Consider the following 19,427-nt stretch of genomic DNA (forward strand, 5'->3'; position numbering starts at 1 on the left):
TTGACTATAGATCAGTCTATAGACTTGACTATAGATCAATGTATAATCTAGACTACAGATCAGTATATAGACTTGACCATAGATCACGCTATAGGCTTCACTATCGATCACGCAATAGTCTTTACTATAGATCAGTCTATAGTCTTTACTATAGATCAGTCTATAGTCTTGACTATAGATCAGTCTGTAGTCTTAACTATAGATCAGTCTATAGTCTTGACTATAGACCAGTCTATAATCTTGACTATAGATCAGTCTATAGTCTTGACTATAGATCAGTCTATAGTCTTGACTATAGATCAGTCTATAGTCTTGACTATAGATCAGTCTATAGTCTTGACTATAGATCAGTCTATAGTCTATATACCAGTCTATAATCTTGACTATAGATCAGTCTTTAGTCTTGACTATTGATCTGTTTATGGTATTGACTATAGATCTGTTTATGCCCTTGACTATAGATCTGTCTATAGTCTTGACTAGATGAGTCTATAGTCTTGCCTAAAGATCAATCTATAGTCTATAAATTAGTCTATAATCTTGACTATAGATTAGTCTATAGTCTTGACTATAGATCAGTCTATAGACTTGACTATAGATCTGTCTATAGTCTTGACTATAGATCAGTCTATAGTCTTGACCATAGATCAGTCTATAGTCTTGACTGTTGATCTGTTTATGGTATTGACTATAGATCTGTTTATGGTCTTGACTATAGATCAGTCTATAGTCTTGACTAGATCAATCTATAGTCTTGCCTAAAGATCAATCTATAGTCTATAGATTAGTCTATAATCTTGACTATAGATTAGTCTATAGTCTTGACTATAGATCAGTCTATAGTCTTGACTATAGATCAGTCTATAGACTTGACTACAGATCAGTCTATAGTCTTGACTATAGATCAGTCTATAGTCTTGACTATAGATCAGTCTATAGTCTTGACTATAGATCAGTCTATAGTCTTGACTATAGATCAGTCTATAGTCTTGACTATAGATCAGTCTATAGTTTTGACTATAGATCAGTCTATAGTCTTGACTATAGATCAGTCTATAGTCTTGACTATAGATCAGTCTATAGTTTTGACTATAGATCAGTCTATAGTCTTGACTATAGATCAGTCTATAGTCTTGACTATAGATCAGTCTATAGTCTTGACTATAGATCAGTCTATAGTCTTGACTATAGATCAGTCTATAGTCTTGACTATAGATCAGTCTATAGTCTTGACTATAGATCAGTCTATAGTCTTGACTATAGATCAGTCTATAGTCTTGACTAGATCAGTCTATTGTCTTGCCTAAAGATCAATCTATAGTCTATAGCCAGTCAATAGTCTTGAGTATAGATCAGTCTATAGTCTTGACTATAGATCTGTTTATGTGTCTGACTATAGGTCAGTCTACAGTCTTGACTATAGATCAATCCATAGTTTTGATTATAGATCAGTCTATAGTTTGCACTGTAGATCAGTCTATAGTCTTGACTTTACATCATGTCATATGTTTGGCTATAGATCTGTCGATAGTTATGACTATAGATCAGTCAATAAACTTGACTATAGATCCTTACTAGAAACCTCAGTATACTTCCATATACAATAAGTATGCTTTGAATTGTTATTGCAGTTTACTTTTAAAAAATTACTTTATGACTTTTTTTGAAAGCAATTTAACTATAATTATATTTGTTTAATTAATTGTTATATTTAAAAAAAAACATGTTTTATAAACATTCAAATCAAAAAAAGGCTTTAAATTAATCATTTATTCGTTTAAGCTGCTATGATTTATGAACAAGTATATTTTGCATAAAAATATCTATTTATATGATAAAAATAAATTGAAATTAATTAGAAAAAAAACTATAACTACCAAACGACCTTCACCTTAAGTATTTAATTAACTAAAGTGATATAGTAGAAAAAGTAACAAGAGCTACAAAGTAACCAATGATTATTCCAACAAAATACATTTAAAAGAATAAAATTCGGTTTAGATTTAATAACTTAATAAAGACAGAAAAGGTTTCTATTATCAATCCCAACTGATCTAACTTTTGCAAAAACTGTTCTCCTTAATTCATGTCCCATTGTAACTTCACATGAGCACTTTTCACTACAAGTAATTTAAGTTTTTTTTTTAATAAACAATAAAAATAAATCCCCACATAACTCAACAGAAATATAAATATAACCAAGAGTAAAAATAGACAAAAAAGAAATATATTAAGAAACCTCAACAAATCATAGACGGACGTAATACCGAGTATACTAGAGACAAAACAAACCAAACCACTACAGAAAAGAAAAAAGATATTAACATTCACAAACCATAAGAAAGGTCGTTCTATATTTGTTTATGATTTTTAAAAATCCATATGGCAGAACTTTGCTAAAGCCATGTGAATCATTTACTTTTGCAAATATGGATTTTATTATAAAAAAAAATTTTTGTTGTTTTTTTCTTCTTACATATTTCTTTCGCCGTCTTAAAGTTTCAGTCTGGTAACGTAATATTATAATAATTGAATAATTGTTTTGTCAGTTTCGGAATTATTAATTTTATTAATAAACAGAGAAAGACAGAAAGAATATAAAGCGAGAAAAAGAAACTTTAAAATTACTTAATAAATTTATTGATCTATAGTGGGTAAGACAATTGTGAGTTTATTTAAATTGTTAAAAGTTTAATGTGGGCTTTAAAGTGTTTGTTGTTATTTTTATAAATTTGTACTGAATTGTTAATAATATTTGTTTTGGATTAAAAATGCTTAATAATTATATTTATAGAAGCTTTTAGATAATCATTTTATTATTATAATTTTGAGAAGAGGAAGTCCTTTTAAATAAATATTTAATTTACAGTAGTGTTTAAAACTTCGGCCAAGTTTTACATATTGTACCTTAATTAAGTAAACTTCATACTTAAGAGTTCATTTTGTTTTTGACATTTCTTGAATAGATGTAAAATTGCTTATGGATTCTTTTACGGTTAAAGTCGTTTAATTGTGGGGCTATAAACCCTTTAAGAACATTTTCAAATTATTAAATTTTTTATAAAAGTTCAGTTTTATAAAAAAAACCTCGTGTCAACAACAATTAACGGCCATCACTATAGGGCGGTAATATTGACATATTTTAAGAACAGCTCGGCGCTATAAACATAGACTGCATACGAAACAAAAGAATTATTGAATTCCAATTTAGGCAAAAATCGATCCTAGGGAAAGGCCGTCTCGTTCGTGCCATTTAGCCACTTGACTTGTTCATACATGTCTTGACTGTAGATCAGTCTATTATCTTGACTATAGATCAGTACACAGTTTTGACTATAGAACAGTCCATACTCTTAATTTGTTTGACTATAGAGTAGTCCACAGTCTTGACTATAGATCAGTCCATAATCTTGACTATAGATAAGTCTATAGTCTTGACTATAGACAAGTCTATAGTCTTGACTATAGATCAGTCCATAGTCTTGACTATAGATCAGTCCATAGTCTTGACTATAAATCAGTCCAAAGTCTTGACTATAGATCAGTCCAAAGCCTTGACTATAGATCAGTCTATAGTCTTAACTATAGATCAGTCCATAGTTTTAACTATAGATCAGTCTATAGTCTTGACTATAGATCAGTCTATAGTCTTGACTATAGATCAGTCTATAGTCTTGACTATAGATCAGTCTATGGTCTTGACTATATATCCGTCTACAATCTTGAGTATAGAGCAATTTATAGTCTTGACTATAGATCTGTTTATAGCCTGACTATAGATCTGTTTATAGCCTGACTATAGATCTGTCTATAGCCTTGACTATAGATCAGTCTATAGCCTCGACTATAGATCAGTCTATAGTCTTTGAATATAGATCAGTCTATAGTCTTGACTATAAATCAGTCTACAGTCTTGACTATAGATCAGTCTATAGTCTTGACTATAGATCAGTCTATAAACTTCACTATAGATCAGTCTATAGTCTTGACTATAGATCAGTTTATAGTCTTGACTATAGATCAGTCTATAGTCTTGACTATAGATCAATCTATAGTCTTGACTATAGATCAGTCTATAGTCTTGACTACAGATCAGTCTATAGTCTTGTCTATAGTCTTGACTATAGATCAGTCTATATTCTTGACCATAGATCAATCTATAGTCTGACTATAGATCTGACAATAGTCTTAATTATAGATCAGTCTATAGGCTTGACTATAGATCAGTCTGTAGTCTTGACTATAGATCAGTCTGTAGTCCTGACTATAAATCAGTCTGTAGTCTTGACTATAGGTCAGCCTACAGTCTTGACTATGATCAGCCTACAATCTTGACTAGATCTGTCTATAATCTTGACTATAGATCAGACAGCAGTCTTGACTATAGATCAATCTATAGTCTTGAATATAGATCAGTCTATAGTAATGACTATAGATCAGTCTATAGTCTTGACAATAGTTCTATCTATAGTCTTAACTATAGACTAGTCTTGACTTTAGTTCAGCCTACAGTCTTGACTATAGATCAGTCTACAGTCTTGCCTATAGATCAGTCTACAGTCTTGACTATAGATCAGCCTACAATCTTAAGTATAAATCAGTTTATAGTCCTGACTATAAATCAGTCTATAATCTTGACTATAGATCAGTCTATAGTCTTGACTACAGATCGGCCTGCAATCTTAACTATAGATCAGTCTATAGGCTTGACTATAGATTAGCCTGCAGTCTTAACTATAGATCAGTTTATAATCTTGACTACAGAGCAGTCTATTATAGTCTTGACAACAGAACAGTCCATAGTCTAAACTATATATCAGTTAATACCCTAGACTATACATATGTTTATAGTGTTGACTATACATACATCAGTCATTAGTGTTGACTATATACAACATTTTCTTAAGTATTTAATCCATTCTATGATAACAAATGACACAAACTTTTATCTATTTCCTGCAAAGGTTTTATAATGCTTTGTATAATAAAAACAAAATGTCGCTTTCTTTTAACTAATTTAATGAATCTTAAATATTTCTTAATAGAAATATATATTGCTAAACATATTTTTAACTACAAAACAAGCTAATAACATTAAAAAATAAATTAAAACAATTAAGAATTACTGTCATTTTATATTAATATTTATATAGAGAATGCATGACGAAATCGTTTCTCTTTTCTTGGCAAAAAAATTGACATTAAACATTTTGAAAGTTTAAAACTATTGAGAAGGTTTTTGCAACAATTTATTCTTCAGCTTTGGAAGAGAAAAGCAAAAGAGAAATTTTAATTTGTATAAGAACATATGTTAGCATATGCTAAGAATAAGAATTTTTTAACCTTTGTATGCCTATAATCAAATGTTATTTTAGAACAGTGGTGGTCAGAAGAAAACGTTTTTAATGGGAGTTAAAATAAGAATCAAAACGATTAATTATCCGTTGCAAGGAGTCAATGTTTTCGACTGATATGTTCAAAGTCAATAGAATAAAGTGTTTATTTTTGATTGCAATTTTTTCTAAAACTCTTTAAGGCTGTAAAACTCTTTCCCCTGCATACATTTTATATGAAAAAATATAAAAATAAAAAAAGATTCATTTAATTTATGTGAATGATATTGTGCATTCTGCAAAATAACAACTAAATAAAAATATTTATATTGAATACATATACCCACAGTATAGCATTCTATATTTACCCCATAAGTGTGTTAGAAATTTGCAATCAACATATCAATGACATTATGACCTTATGGATATATATATAGTATGGAAAAAGTACATCATCACTTAGTATTTTATGTAGTAAATATGTATATTGATATATTCTTTACTACACTATAATATAGCACTGCATATAATAACACTTTAGTGTTGTAGATAAAAAATGCTATAAAATCTAGAAATTTTCTAAAACTTTTTAAAGTGAAAGTCTTGTTTATAAAATAAACTACATATTTCATGTTCATAAAAAAAGTTATTTGAATTTTTTAAGTTTATTTTAGTAATTCACATTTTCTAAAGTTCATAACAAATTGTAAAAACCATAAATCTTTTCTGGAAAATATTTGCAAAGAAAAAAAACGAAAACATTTGTTTAGAAATTAAAAATTTGTTTATAATAAACTTTTTTTAAATTATTATTAGAATAGAAATAAAATTAGTTAAAAATTAATTAGCAGTTTTTAGCGAAAGAAAATTCAACAAGTCTTAAAGTTTACTCAAAGAATTTGGGGAAAAATATCGAACATATTTAAACATCATCTATTTAACTCTTAAATTTAAAGAAAATTGTTTACAAAACTTCTTATAAAGTTCTTTTTATCATTACAATTGAAACTTTTTTAAATGAATCTGAAATCTTTCTGACAAAAACAATTTAGAAAATTAACATTTAAAAAAAAAAAACATTTTAATTAAAACCTTTTTACCATAATATTAGGCTCTAACATTATTAAAAGTTTTCTTTTGGCAAAATTTTCCTATTGTTGCTGTTGTATTTTGTCTTTATTTATGTATTTTATTAGTTGTTATTGTTGTTTGGCATTTTTTTACACTTAACGATACTTTGGTTAATGGCCAATGAACTTCAGTTTAGTTGAATACTTGAACACACATTTGCAATTATGTATACAATTCGTAGTTGTAGTCATAGTACAAAGTTGTATGATTTTACTACAAGATACATTTGTAGTTGTTGTAGTTTTATTTTTATTATTAATTTTATTTTTAGTTGTAATTGTAATTGTTGTTTTGTTAATGTGCTCATTGTTGCTTTTGTAGGACGTTGGCTATGTCTGTCTGTTTGGTCGATTTGTTGGGTCTCTGGTGTGTTGACAAGAGTGTTGTCGCCATTACTTGTTATTCAAAACGTAGCCAAGTTGTGAAGTTTCGACATGATGTTTTGTTGACAACATAAAGTAAACAATAGGGAGAGTACAACAAGAATACTCACAAATAACAGAGAGTTTAAGAAAATTAAAGTTTTATTTATCTCAGGCATGGAAAATTCAGTACTTTATTAATATTTTTAGTACTTTTTGATATCGAAAAGTACAGTGATACCCCCAGGACATTGTCGTTCATTTTTCTTACTTATAAACTTCTGATAAGTAATCCACATAGTAGCCAGTAGACTATAGTCTAGTGTATAGTCTGGTCTAGTCTATAGTATGGCCTAGTCTATAGTTCAGTCTATAGTTAATCTATAGTTTAGTCTATAGTCTAGTCTATAGTCTAGTCTATAGTCTAGTCTATAGTCTAGTATATAGTCTAGTCTATAGTCTAGTCTATAGTCTAGTTTATAGTCTAGTCTATAGTCTAGTATATAGTCTAGCCTACAGTCTAGTCTACGGTTTAGTCTATAGTCTAGTCTATAGTCTAGTCTATAGTCTAGTCTATAGTCTAGTCTAGTAGTCTAGTCTATAGTCTAGTCTATAGTCTAGTCCTATAGTCTAGTCTATAGTCTAGTCTATAGTCTAGTCTATAGGTCTAGTCTATAGTCTAGTCTATAGTCTAGTCTATAGTCTAGTCTATAGTCTAGTCTATAGTCTAGTCTATAGTCTAGTCTATAGTCTAGTCTATAGTCTAGTCTATAGTCTAGTCTATAGTCTAGTCTATAGTCTAGTCTATAGTCTAGTCTATAGTCTAGTCTATAGTCTAGTCTATAGTCTAGTCTATAGTCTAGTCTATAGTCTAGTCTATAGTCTAGTCTATAGTCTAGTCTATAGTCTAGTCTATAGTCTAGTCTATAGTCTAGTCTATAGTCTAGTCTATAGTCTAGTCTATAGTCTAGTCTATAGTCTAGTCTATAGTCTAGTCTATAGTCTAGTCTATAGTCTAGTCTATAGTCTAGTCTATAGTCTAGTCTATAGTCTAGTCTATAGTCTAGTCTATAGTCTAGTCTATAGTCTAGTCTATAGTCTAGTCTATAGTCTAGTCTAGTCTAGTCTAGTCTAGTCTATAGTCTAGTCTATAGTCTAGTCTATAGTCTAGTCTATAGTCTAGTCTATAGTCTAGTCTATAGTCTAGTCTATAGTCTAGTCTATAGTCTAGTCTATAGTCTAGTCTATAGTCTAGTCTATAGTCTAGTCTATAGTCTAGTCTATAGTCTAGTCTATAGTCTAGTCTATAGTCTAGTCTATAGTCTAGTCTATAGTCTAGTCTATAGTCTAGTCTATAGTCTAGTCTATAGTCTAGTCTATAGTCTAGTCTATAGTCTAGTCTATAGTCTAGTCTATAGTCTAGTCTATAGTCTAGTCTATAGTCTAGTCTATAGTCTAGTCTATAGTCTAGTCTATAGTCTAGTCTATAGTCTAGTCTATAGTCTAGTCTATAGTCTAGTCTATAGTCTAGTCTATAGTCTAGTCTATAGTCTAGTCTATAGTCTAGTCTATAGTCTAGTCTATAGTCTAGTCTATAGTCTAGTCTATAGTCTAGTCTATAGTCTAGTCTATAGTCTAGTCTATAGTCTAGTCTATAGTCTAGTCTATAGTCTAGTCTATAGTCTAGTCTATAGTCTAGTCTATAGTCTAGTCTATAGTCTAGTCTATAGTCTAGTCTATAGTCTAGTCTATAGTCTAGTCTATAGTCTAGTCTATAGTCTAGTCTATAGTCTAGTCTATAGTCTAGTCTATAGTCTAGTCTATAGTCTAGTCTATAGTCTAGTCTATAGTCTAGTCTATAGTCTAGTCTATAGTCTAGTCTATAGTCTAGTCTATAGTCTAGTCTATAGTCTAGTCTATAGTCTAGTCTATAGTCTAGTCTATAGTCTAGTCTATAGTCTAGTCTATAGTCTAGTCTATAGTCTAGTCTATAGTCTAGTCTATAGTCTAGTCTATAGTCTAATCTATAGACTGTCCTATGGTCAGCTAATGGTCTATAGGAAAATTAGTTTAGTACTTTAATGCTATTTTAAAATTTAAATTTTCCATGTCTGGTTTGTAATTTCTATTCAAAGAATTTGTTTTCTACTATACAGGAGAAAAAGAGAGAATAAAAGAAATTATGTTAACGAAAATTAGAAGAAAATGCAAAGAGATCTAGGGAGTTGAAGTGGAATTAATGAATACCACAACAATAATAACAAATTTATGAGCCATTAAATTATAAATATACAATTTTGTTTTCTTGTCTTTTTTATATAGTATGCCGTCAAAAAAAAAGAAATAAAATATGTAAAATAGTTTAAACTCTATTTAGCGTTTTGAATACAGGAAATAATGAACAAAATGTTATTTAATTAAAAATAAAAAGAGAATTTATTTAAAAAGAACTAACGGGGCTTTTGTTTAAGAAATTTTATTGGTTCTGTGAATCTCAAATTAATGTAAGTATAATAGACAAATTTAAACTTTTATTTTACAAAATTGTTTTAAATATAAACCATTAACCCTTTTAAATGTTTTTGTATTAATGAAAACTTTACCCTTAATTTAAGTAAATTTCCAAATAATTTCATTCACTTGGCCTTTGGCAATTTCTGAGTTTTTTTTTTTCAATTACATTTTCACCATATCACACCCCTTGTAGGTATAGAATTTCACCACTCGTTGTTGTTATTTGAGTTGTCAGTTCAACTGTAGTTTTATGTGCAAAATAATACAAACTAAAAACTATACCTGCTGCCTATCTGTTCGTCTGTCTGACAGCCTACTCGTGTCATTCTTTTATCCTTTAAACCAACCACCCCTTTTTTCTATTTGTGCTCTCTGAAAAATCTGCTTTCTATACCAACAAAAACGTGCAATTTTTCCAATTGGATCTCGACAACTTGCCGGCATATAATTTTGTATAAACAAAAATACAAAGAGCAACAACAACAACAATATACATACAAACAAAACTACAAAAATAAACTGTGAATTAAAAAAAAATATACACCAAACAACATAAATAAATTGATGATATACACTCAAAAATTAAATTGCATTTTTGATTAATGCCGGCAGAAAATTTTTAAATTTGGGATCGAAGCACCTAGGTGAAGCCTCTCCTCTTCATATGAATATGTAGCATTTGGAAAGGAGCGCTAAACTCTGGAACACTTTCTTTGTAATTGTCAGGCTTGGGAGTGATTTTATTCTGGATTCTTAGTAATGATGTGCAAGAAACTGAGTTTCTGAAATCAGTCCATAATACCTTCACAGATCACGAAGTGATTTACTTGAACACCTGCCGTGTTCGTCTTTTAAAACCTTGGGGTGAGCTTGTTTGAAGACTCGCCACCGACCTTTGCGTTTCTGACACGCCGGTAGCAGTTTTGCACATGCATCTGCCGGTCCATATACAAGCGCACGGCTTAATCAATCGAATTATCTAATCTCTGGCCATTGTTTTCATAAGTTCTGGGATACAAAAAGATGAGATTCGACAACAGCACCAGACGTAATCGGTAGGTCCATCCATCCATCTTACACACAGAGTTCTGGTATAGAGTAAATCTTGAATATACCCTGACAATTGAAGCTAAATTCAATGGCATCACTTGTATAAGATCCCTTTCATGCATCGTCATTCAATCCAACACACTTCTCATTTAACCGAAAAATTTGGTTTTAAACCACAGCTATTACTTGCATCCCAAAGGAACCTCTCCCATAACCGGTACAAGACCGAAACTCTCTGGTTCAACCCCATGTCGAATCATTTCAAGGAAATACCGAGGATACTTTTGATACCATCAGTTTATAGTCTAGAGGTATTGATAGGACATATTACCCCCGGATTGTAATAACTCCGAGATAGGGAATATCATCAAGGTAACATGACCCTAAATGTTCGTTAAAGGTGTAAAGAATAATTATATTTCTTCAATTCGGATAATTTTCTGAATGTGGCCTTAAAATCTGAGGATACTTTTTGATACCAATGGTTCATAGTCCCAGCATTCTAGAAGTGTTAATAGCATATATTTACCACGAATTGTAATAACACCGAGATGGGAAAGATCATCAAGGTAACATGCCATCGTTTAAGATGTAAAGAATAATTCTAGTTCTTCCTTTCGAAAGTAATTTTCTACTCTTTCACCGATGACAATAACATCAAGAGTCCAAGACCTTTAGAGATTAAGGCAAAGTGTCAAAACATGAATGAATCACTTAACTGTGTTTAGGTAATAATCTCTGATTATTTCATATTAACCCACCTGATTTTCTGTTCCGTATATTGGGGTCTTTAATTCATCACATTAAATTTTGAGTTGAGTTGAGTTAGATCGAAGTTTAAAAACTTTTTCAGTGTCGCATTTTTATCATAAATATCATAACTTGTCATTCCTTTGTAGTTAGAATAACAATATCGATCGTAAAAAAGAATATGCCTTAAAAATAATAACATTTCTAAATGGATAATACTTTCCAATTGGATTTTAATTATTCCTTTTTATGCAACAGCAACAAATACATATGACCAATGTATGTACACCTATACCAACAATCAAACACATACAATTATACATAGAAGAAACATGCATACGAATACAATAATCATCAGTATAGAAGGACCTCAGACCCTTTTTAAAACTCATACTAAAAACCATCCAGGAAAAATTAAAACAAAATAAAACGAAAACGATGCTTTACAAAAATCCACTCGGCAACAACAAACAATTTTACAACAAAGGAAAACAATGTTTTTTTTTTTTTGTTAAATCAACTTTTCACACAGAGTACCACAACATACCAATGAAGATGATGTTTGATGATGGGCACTATTGGTAAAAGGATGATGAGAAAGTTAAGGAGGAGTATGATGATGTTGTTGTTGATACTAATGCTATGAAAAAGGATATTGCATATGTATTTGTTTTGGTTTATGTATGTTTGTTTAAATGTTGTTGAAGTTTTAGCATATGTTTGGTCAAATTGTAAGTTTATTTAGTCTATTGTTACTCAGGTTGTGCTTTTGTTTATATATCAAGTTATCTAACCAACCGGTTAGTCTTTATACAAAAACCGAATGAATTTGATTTTTCTAAATTGATTTTTAGTTCAAAGTATGTAGTGGAAATTTAACAAAATATGGGTGGACTTTTTAAATATGTTTTTAAAAAGGACCTCAACCCAGCCCTATTCAATAACTAGGTTCAGTTACATGCAAAGATCGCTTTATATCGGTTAAAATGAGAATTTTTATTGACAAGGAAGTTTCGAAAGACTTTATTCTCTAATTCTTTTCAAGTTGATTTTGGTATTTTCAAAAAACTCAATTTTTAAGAAAAAAAGACATTTATTTCCACAAAATGTAAAATTTTAGATAAATTCGAATTGGAATTTTTTTAAAAATCAAAATTTTTAAAGATAGGTACAAGGTAAAGGAAACTTTTGGAGAAACTTTTGATGCAAATTTTTCTGAAACACAATTTTTTTTTAAACGGAATTGAAACTTTTTTAGAAAAACTTACTTAATTTCAAGTTAAAACAGTTTGTTAATTCAAAGTAATTAAAGTATTTGAATTATTTTCAAAATTAAATTTATAAACATTAAACTTTAACTAAATAGTTAAACAAATAAACAAACTATGTAATATTTTCTAATCATCACCTATTGCTTGACGATTTCTTTAGATTTTCTTCGTCCATTAACAAACAAAAAGTGTTTACAATAACAAACAACAACGATAATGCAAAAATACAAAAATTAGAAATATACAAAAAATGGATAAGAGCGAAACGCAAATCAAAACAACAACAACAGCAGCAGCAACATAAAATAATAACAAAAAAAAAACATAACAACAACAAACAGCACAGTACAAAAAAAGGTGGTTGAAAAGAAAATTCAAGAATGGGGTGTTAACAAAAAGAGGTCGGTTGGTCTTTCGGTTGTTTGCTAGTGGGGGGGGGGGGGGTTAAAGAGAGAGAAAATTTTTGTAAAAGCGGATACTAATAAGATAAAAACGGTGTAACGGTAAAGTGAAATAATATGCCGGTTTCCTTATAGATACTATTTAACAAAAACAAAAAAGAGATTTTAATAGAGAGTAAAATTATCATCAACAACAACAACACAAATAGTAGCCAAATATGAACAACAATAATAAGTGGTTGACATATGGAAATGAAAGGTGATTTCCATAATGAAGAGGTGAATATGAAAAATAGAAATACAGGATATTTGCAAAAAAAAAGGTGAATTTGCTGTTTTTGTAAATGTTGTTGGGACGACAACATGCTTGTTGTACAAATCATTTTGGGGTGGTGTTTTTAACGAGTTTGTTGCTGCTGCTGCTCATGTTATTGTTGTTGTTTTTTACAATATACAGAAGAGTAAAATGCAAAAATAAAAACAACAAACATATTTTCCTTTTTTTTAACCAAGTTACAGGGAGCAGAGCATTAAAAATTTCACAAAAAGAGTACACGACCAGAGGAAAAAAAACAGGAGCACAAGGAATTTTACGACGAACGAGCAAATGAACGAACGAACGAATTTTGTTAATATATTGTGAGCGAACTCTATGAGAAATTTTGAAAATGTGAATATATATATGCAAGATACAATAAATATGGGGATAAAAAAAATGACTGGATATATGTGGTCGGATATTTTGTGTGTGTACCTACCGGAGACAAAACTACGATGAAAATGCGTTTTTTTTTCTTCGTCGTTGTCGTTGTTGGAAAAAAGCAGCCCCAGCCCCTTTAATGCATTATGAACAAAAAAGGCTTTCAACTGATTTTTTCTAAAATTTTCTTCTTTTTTTTTGGTTTTTTAAACAAATGTTTGCAATATTCTTTTTATTTTGGCAAATTATCCAGAAAATTCACTATTGTTTAAGTTTTTTTTTATTATTATTATTGATTTCACAGTCTCTACAGTGGGTTTAAAAAATTCTTAAAATGATGACGCCAATACTTCTGAAAAATGCATTAGAAAAAAACTTTTAAATCTCACTTTTTTAAACAAATTCTTTCAAAGAAATTTTCATTTTTTAACACTTAAACACTAGATATTTTTGTTATTTGTTTAATAAAGCATTTTATTTAACATTAGCTTTAATTTATTTCTTTTTTTTTCTTAAGAAAATTTCACTTGCAAAACTTTTCCTCCTTCTTTGACTCACTTTTTTTCCTAGAGACAGACTATTTTTTCCAATTGCACAATAAAATAGTTCTTCTTAAGTTAAATTATATTCACTTTCTTTTTATTATAAACAAATAAAATTTGGCTTTAGTGCTATAGTTTTATCTATATTTTTACACTTTTTTAATATTTTATAAATTTTCTGAAGTTTTTCCAATACGCGAATCACTCAGACACCTTCATTCGTTCAATTTCTTTTGCATCTGTCTTTCTCTTTTTGTCGTTTTCTATGTCTTTTTAGTGTAGCAGAGTTCTTCGCCGACAAATATTAACGGCGTCTAATATTAAAAATGTCGGCGGCGGCTTAAAATCGACTATAAGCCGGCTAAGTTATTAAATTTTTAACGATTTCAAATAAAGACGGAATCCGACAGTTTAAAAAATGGGATTTTGGAAGCAAATATTTTAAAAATAGAAATTGTCTACCAGAGTAGTAAATTTATGTATTCCCGAATATTATTTTATTTATTTCTTTCGTTATACAACTCATTTTTACGAGTTTTGTGATTATTTCAACTGTTCATTTTTACCTTCGTGAAAAAGGTATATATTTACATATAAGTTTGTCATTACCTTTGTAATTTCTATATAATTTTCATATATATAATAAAATAAACTAGCATTTGAAAAATCTATTTTGAAAAAATTAAATTATTGGAAGTCGCTGTGAGAGCAAAATAGGAATTAGCAACTACCAAAATTACGAACGTGTGACAAAAACAAAAAAATATCATATTATGATCCCTGCTGTTTTGCAACTTTGCCCACAAGCTCGTAATGCATGACTGGTATCCCTTCCTCAAAAGTCACTGTCTAAAAAAGCTCTAAAAGTGAACATTTAAAAGGAATAAAAAAGAATTAAGTGTTGTTAATATTTAGAATAAAAATATTTATGTTGTTAATATTTAGAAGAAAAATTTTAGTTATTTTAAATATATTCTATAATGAGTTAATGATAAAAGTTTTTAAATGAAAAGAAATGTTTTTTATAGATATTTGTAGACGGAAAGTAAAATTTTCGATAAAAAGTCAAATTTTTAATAATATTTTGAAATTTTGTGAAAAGTAATGTAAACTAGAATTGTCAAAATCGAGTATAGAATTGTCAAATCAAGTATTGAATTTGAAATGTTAAATTTTCTAAAAAAGTGAAATCTTTGATGAAATGTGTTATCTGTGTGAAATGTCTAGCTTTCGGCACAAAGTATACTTTGTCGATGAATTGTCGAATTTTTTATGAAAAGTTTAATTTTTAAAAAAGGTAATTTTAAAGGATAAGTTGAATTTTTGATGACAAAAAATAAAGGGTTATTTTTATTTAAATGTTAATTTTCTATGAAATTGAAAATTTCGTTGAAAAGTAAAATTTTTCATTAAATATTGAACTTTCATGGGAAATTTGAGTTTTTTTAAATAGAAAATGAAATGAAATTTTTGATGAAAGGTCGAATTTTCAGTGAAAAGTCAAATTTTAATGAAATATCGAAATTTCGACGAAGATTAAAATAAATTTACGTAATTTTGATAAAAATTGAGTTTTCAATAAAAACTCGAATTTTCATGAAAAGTAAAATTTTTGACAAAAAATTTAATATTTTGAAAGAAAAGGAGAACTTTTTGTGAAATTTTCGAGAAAAATTTAAAAGTTTCCTAGAAAAGCCGTTAGTCCCCACTGTGCGATGTATATTTCCCATTTACACCAAGTCTTCTTCATTGTAAACCCCAGTTAATAAAAATGAATTACCACATTTTACTTTCTGATAAGAAGAAGCAACTTCGTTTCCTCCGGATTCACACCCAATTTAATTTGTTTTCATTAGTTTTACAGAAATTTATATATTTATGCACTAAATACATTTTATCTCTTAATCTACAACAAATACATAAACTAAACATTTAAGTTTTCTACATAAACGGCTTGCACATGGCCAATGTATGATCAACACCAAACGCCACTTTCGTCACCTTTCCATTAACAGCAGTCTTCAGGGGGAAAAATTGATCTTGTTTATGACCCAAGCCCAAATGGCCAAAACGATTTTTACCCCACATAAATAGATCACCATCAGAATTGATAGCACCCATATGGAAAACACCACAACCTATTGAGGTCACATAGGTCTTGTCGCTGAAATCATTGCGGCCAAAGAGCGGTGGTAGCAAATGTTGTGGCTTAGATGTTTGCTCTACGTACGGACCAAAGCCTAAAATACCAAATCCCCAAGTATATACCAGACCTTCTTCGTTGAGGACCATGCAAAAGGAGCCACCGGCAGCTATGTCTTTTAGTTTACCTATACCTTGAGTTAGTTTCAGATACTGTGGGGTATTTATTTGGGTGACGGCATTTTCAGAGTCATCCAATTGGCCATACTCAGAATTGCCCCAACCAAACACTTCGCCTTTGTCATTAAGCGCTAGAACACAATCCGAAGAACAGGCCAATTTAACTATATGTTCTTTTGAAATATCGCCCAAAGCCTGTGAAACTCTGCCCGAAGTCTCATAATGACCTTGACCCGTTTGACCATCTGCTCCCCAGCCACAGGTATAAACACGCCCTTTTTGTGTTAAAAACATGGTGTGGTCCTGTCCACATACTACATCTATAATTTCATCTTCCTCGCCACAAATATCCTTTTGTGATAGACGATATATTAAGGAGCTTCCCTTATAGGCCTCATCTTCTATTATCTCACGACAACACTGTCCATAGGCATTATTGCCCATGGTAAAAATAGTGCCATTTTTGGTAACCACCACTAGATGAGCTCTTCCGGCTGACATGCATTTTATTAACATATCCTCATCTGTCTCCCCCTCTATGCGGGGCAGTTTTATGGCCGTGGGATATATGATAACATCTAAATTTCTGGGATCATTGCGGGTGCCTTTCACTTGTAAGCCCAACTGTGAATCGGTATTTAAACCAGCACCAAATAATGTCTCACCATCGGAACGCTTGACCGCAAAGGCAGAAAAGCCATAGCCAGCAGTTACATCAATAACTTCATTATTTACCGAGAACTGCATACGGGTGGGATGATGCACCATGTCAGTGTAGCGTTCTTGGGCCTTTTTAACATTAGTTTGTAATCCTAAGGCCCCAGTCTCCTGGTAGCCCCATGCGTATACTCGTTCCTTATGAGGATTCGAAGGTTTTGTTTCAATAACTGTTAAAATTGCAGAATTTAGTAATCCTGTTAGCTTTTCAAGCAATTTAAATGTTACCTTTAATTTTTGTTTGATCCTGTTTCAGTAAACTCCTTTTCGCTTTTGTTGTATAGGTGCGATAAAGCAAATTTTTAGTTTTATTTAAATTTGCCAGCATTTTTTTTATATTTTGATTTGATTATATTTTATTTTGTTTTTACTTTATAACTAAACTAATTAAATTAAAACTAATGTTTGGTAACAGCGAAACATGTTTCGTTTGTTTTGTTGTTGTTGTTCAGCGTATTGTAAACACAGCTGTTTATATTAGAGATGACAGTTTGTTCAAGTTATCGTTTGACAGTAGTGTTATCGTTAGTTAGTGGTGGTATAGAAATTTAACTAGAAAAGGCAGTGGAACACAAATTTAAAATAAAATAATTTTAAATTTCGATTACTGTACCAAAAAATACACTGGCTGACAATATTTCTATATTTATAGAATTTGTTATTTGCTAACAGTTGGCTTTAAAATGGTTTAATCTTTCCTATAGTTTATCATACAGCGAATTATTAAAATAACGTTTCTAAACAACAACTGTTCCAAGGTCATTTATTTTACAGGCCTGTTAACTGACCCTCATTGTGGCTACCAATCAAATATGTATCAACTCTGAAATACCTCAGCTTCGACTGTTTGCGATTTCTTTACGGTGTTTTAAAACTATTGTATATCATATGACAGCTATTAAATAGCATTTTCTCATCCATTCCCATTCAAAAATAAATAAATTAAAAAAAAATTCATTTACATTTTAATAGATTTATCTTTTTATTTATATTCTTAGGTCTATGGTTTTTTATTTATTTTTCAGTTAAACATTATACACATTAGATAAATTATTCTTTGAGATATAACACTTAATAAAATTCTGATTTTGTTTTATATTTATGTATAATTTGTTTTAAATTGATGTGAGTAAACGACACATGATGTCTGAATCTTTACAAAAGTGTACTTTGTATGTTTTTGTTATATTTTTAAAAATTATTTAAATATTTTGAAAGAAAATTTAAATTATAATGTTATTACAACAATTGTAAGAAATATAAAATAATTTTGAAAATTATATAAGAAAATTTTTATTTATTATTTAACATGATTTTTTTTTTTAAATTTACTTTAATAAAGGTACCTGTAGGTATAATTTCATTGCTTTAAAAATATGGGGAAATTATGTTGTTTAAGCTTAGAGAAAAGGGAATGTGTGTTTAAATTATGAAAATATTGCTTGGTAAATAGCCATGTTTAAAATTTTGAATTTTATACAATTATAAGTGTTTACAGTAATCATTTGCACCTTTTAAAAATTAAAATTATAATGTTATATTTCTTTTTTTTTAAACCACAACAACATTATCTTTTAAAAAAATCCTTTAATCCAATTAATTTTATATTTTCTCTTATTATTGCTAAATTTAATCATATTTTTCGTTTCGTTTTAGTAGCATTTATTTCTCTAATAATAATAATGTTTTGTTTTGTATTTTATTTTAAATTTAGCAGATAATACAGTATGATTATACAATCAAAAAAACTACTCACTACTAAAAAAAAAGTTTTGAAAAAGATACTCGCTACAGGCGAGATCATTTGTTTCATTTAGTTAAAATTACAAATCAAGTTTTGTTTTTTGTTTCAATTGTTTATGTTCTGTTTTTTTTTGTAATTTAATATTTGTAATATTAAGCAGAACTTAGGGTTAGAAATTTTATTTTAAATGTTGTTTTTCATACTCTTCGATTTCACCAATATTAACAATATCAAATTCAACAATACCTTTGCCCGAATATTCGGCAAATTTACCCTGATCAGCTAAGGGTTTGGCATCACGTTTAAACACTGCAATTAAAAAAAGTAATGTGAAAACATTTCTATTGAAATGAAAAAGAATATGTTAAAACTTACCTCCTGATACATAATTCTCCAGCATATACACCTTCATGTCATAGCACTCATTGGCAATACGTTCCGATATAAGTGTCAAATCGCTTATGGGGGGCATAACCACTCTCATGTTACGCCTAACGCGATCAGTATCAATATTATAATAACCCGAGCTCATTTTCTCCATTAAATCGATAAAACTTTTGGGCGGCAAAGTGGTATTACGATCCAATGGC

The 19,427-nt window shown here is 29.6% G+C and overlaps 3 protein-coding genes across 6 annotated transcripts in view; all 3 read right to left on the reverse strand.

The window, feature by feature from the left end:
- The window catches only part of LOC119605629 (cytoplasmic protein NCK1), a 50,138-nt gene extending 35,842 nt beyond the window's left edge, over positions 1 to 14,296 (reverse strand). For 2 of the 3 annotated variants that reach the window (XM_037958850.1, XM_037958848.1), the window contains exons 1-2: positions 14,071 to 14,296; positions 13,571 to 13,864 (exon numbers count right to left, since the gene is read on the reverse strand). The gene's annotated coding sequence lies outside the window, so the exon portion shown is untranslated. The remainder of the gene's footprint in view (positions 1 to 13,570; positions 13,865 to 14,070) is intronic. The other variant, XM_037958849.1, reaches the window with a different exon arrangement.
- Positions 14,297 to 15,838: 1,542 nt separating this feature from the next.
- Positions 15,839 to 17,598, reverse strand: LOC119605640 (RCC1-like G exchanging factor-like protein). The gene is made up of 2 exons (XM_037958862.1): positions 17,322 to 17,598; positions 15,839 to 17,263 (listed from the first exon to the last, which is right to left on the reverse strand). The coding sequence occupies exons 1-2, from the start codon at positions 17,419 to 17,421 to the stop codon at positions 15,996 to 15,998; spliced, it is 1,368 nt and encodes a 455-aa protein (XP_037814790.1). The 5' UTR covers positions 17,422 to 17,598; the 3' UTR covers positions 15,839 to 15,995.
- Positions 17,599 to 18,406: 808 nt separating this feature from the next.
- The window catches only part of LOC119605636, a 9,671-nt gene continuing 8,650 nt past the window's right edge, over positions 18,407 to 19,427 (reverse strand). The window contains exons 3-4 of one of the 2 annotated variants that reach the window (XM_037958856.1): positions 19,213 to 19,427; positions 18,407 to 19,146 (exon numbers count right to left, since the gene is read on the reverse strand). The exon at positions 19,213 to 19,427 is cut by the window's right edge and continues 506 nt beyond it. In XM_037958856.1, the coding sequence (XP_037814784.1) occupies positions 19,016 to 19,146; positions 19,213 to 19,427 (346 nt within the window). In that variant the 3' untranslated portion in view covers positions 18,407 to 19,015. The remainder of the gene's footprint in view (positions 19,147 to 19,212) is intronic. The other variant, XM_037958858.1, reaches the window with a different exon arrangement.

Source organism: Lucilia sericata, unplaced genomic scaffold (assembly GCF_015586225.1).
Source record: "Lucilia sericata isolate MDLA Ls3-8-SP2 unplaced genomic scaffold, ASM1558622v1 Contig000505F_arrow, whole genome shotgun sequence".
NCBI lineage: Eukaryota > Metazoa > Arthropoda > Insecta > Diptera > Calliphoridae > Lucilia > Lucilia sericata.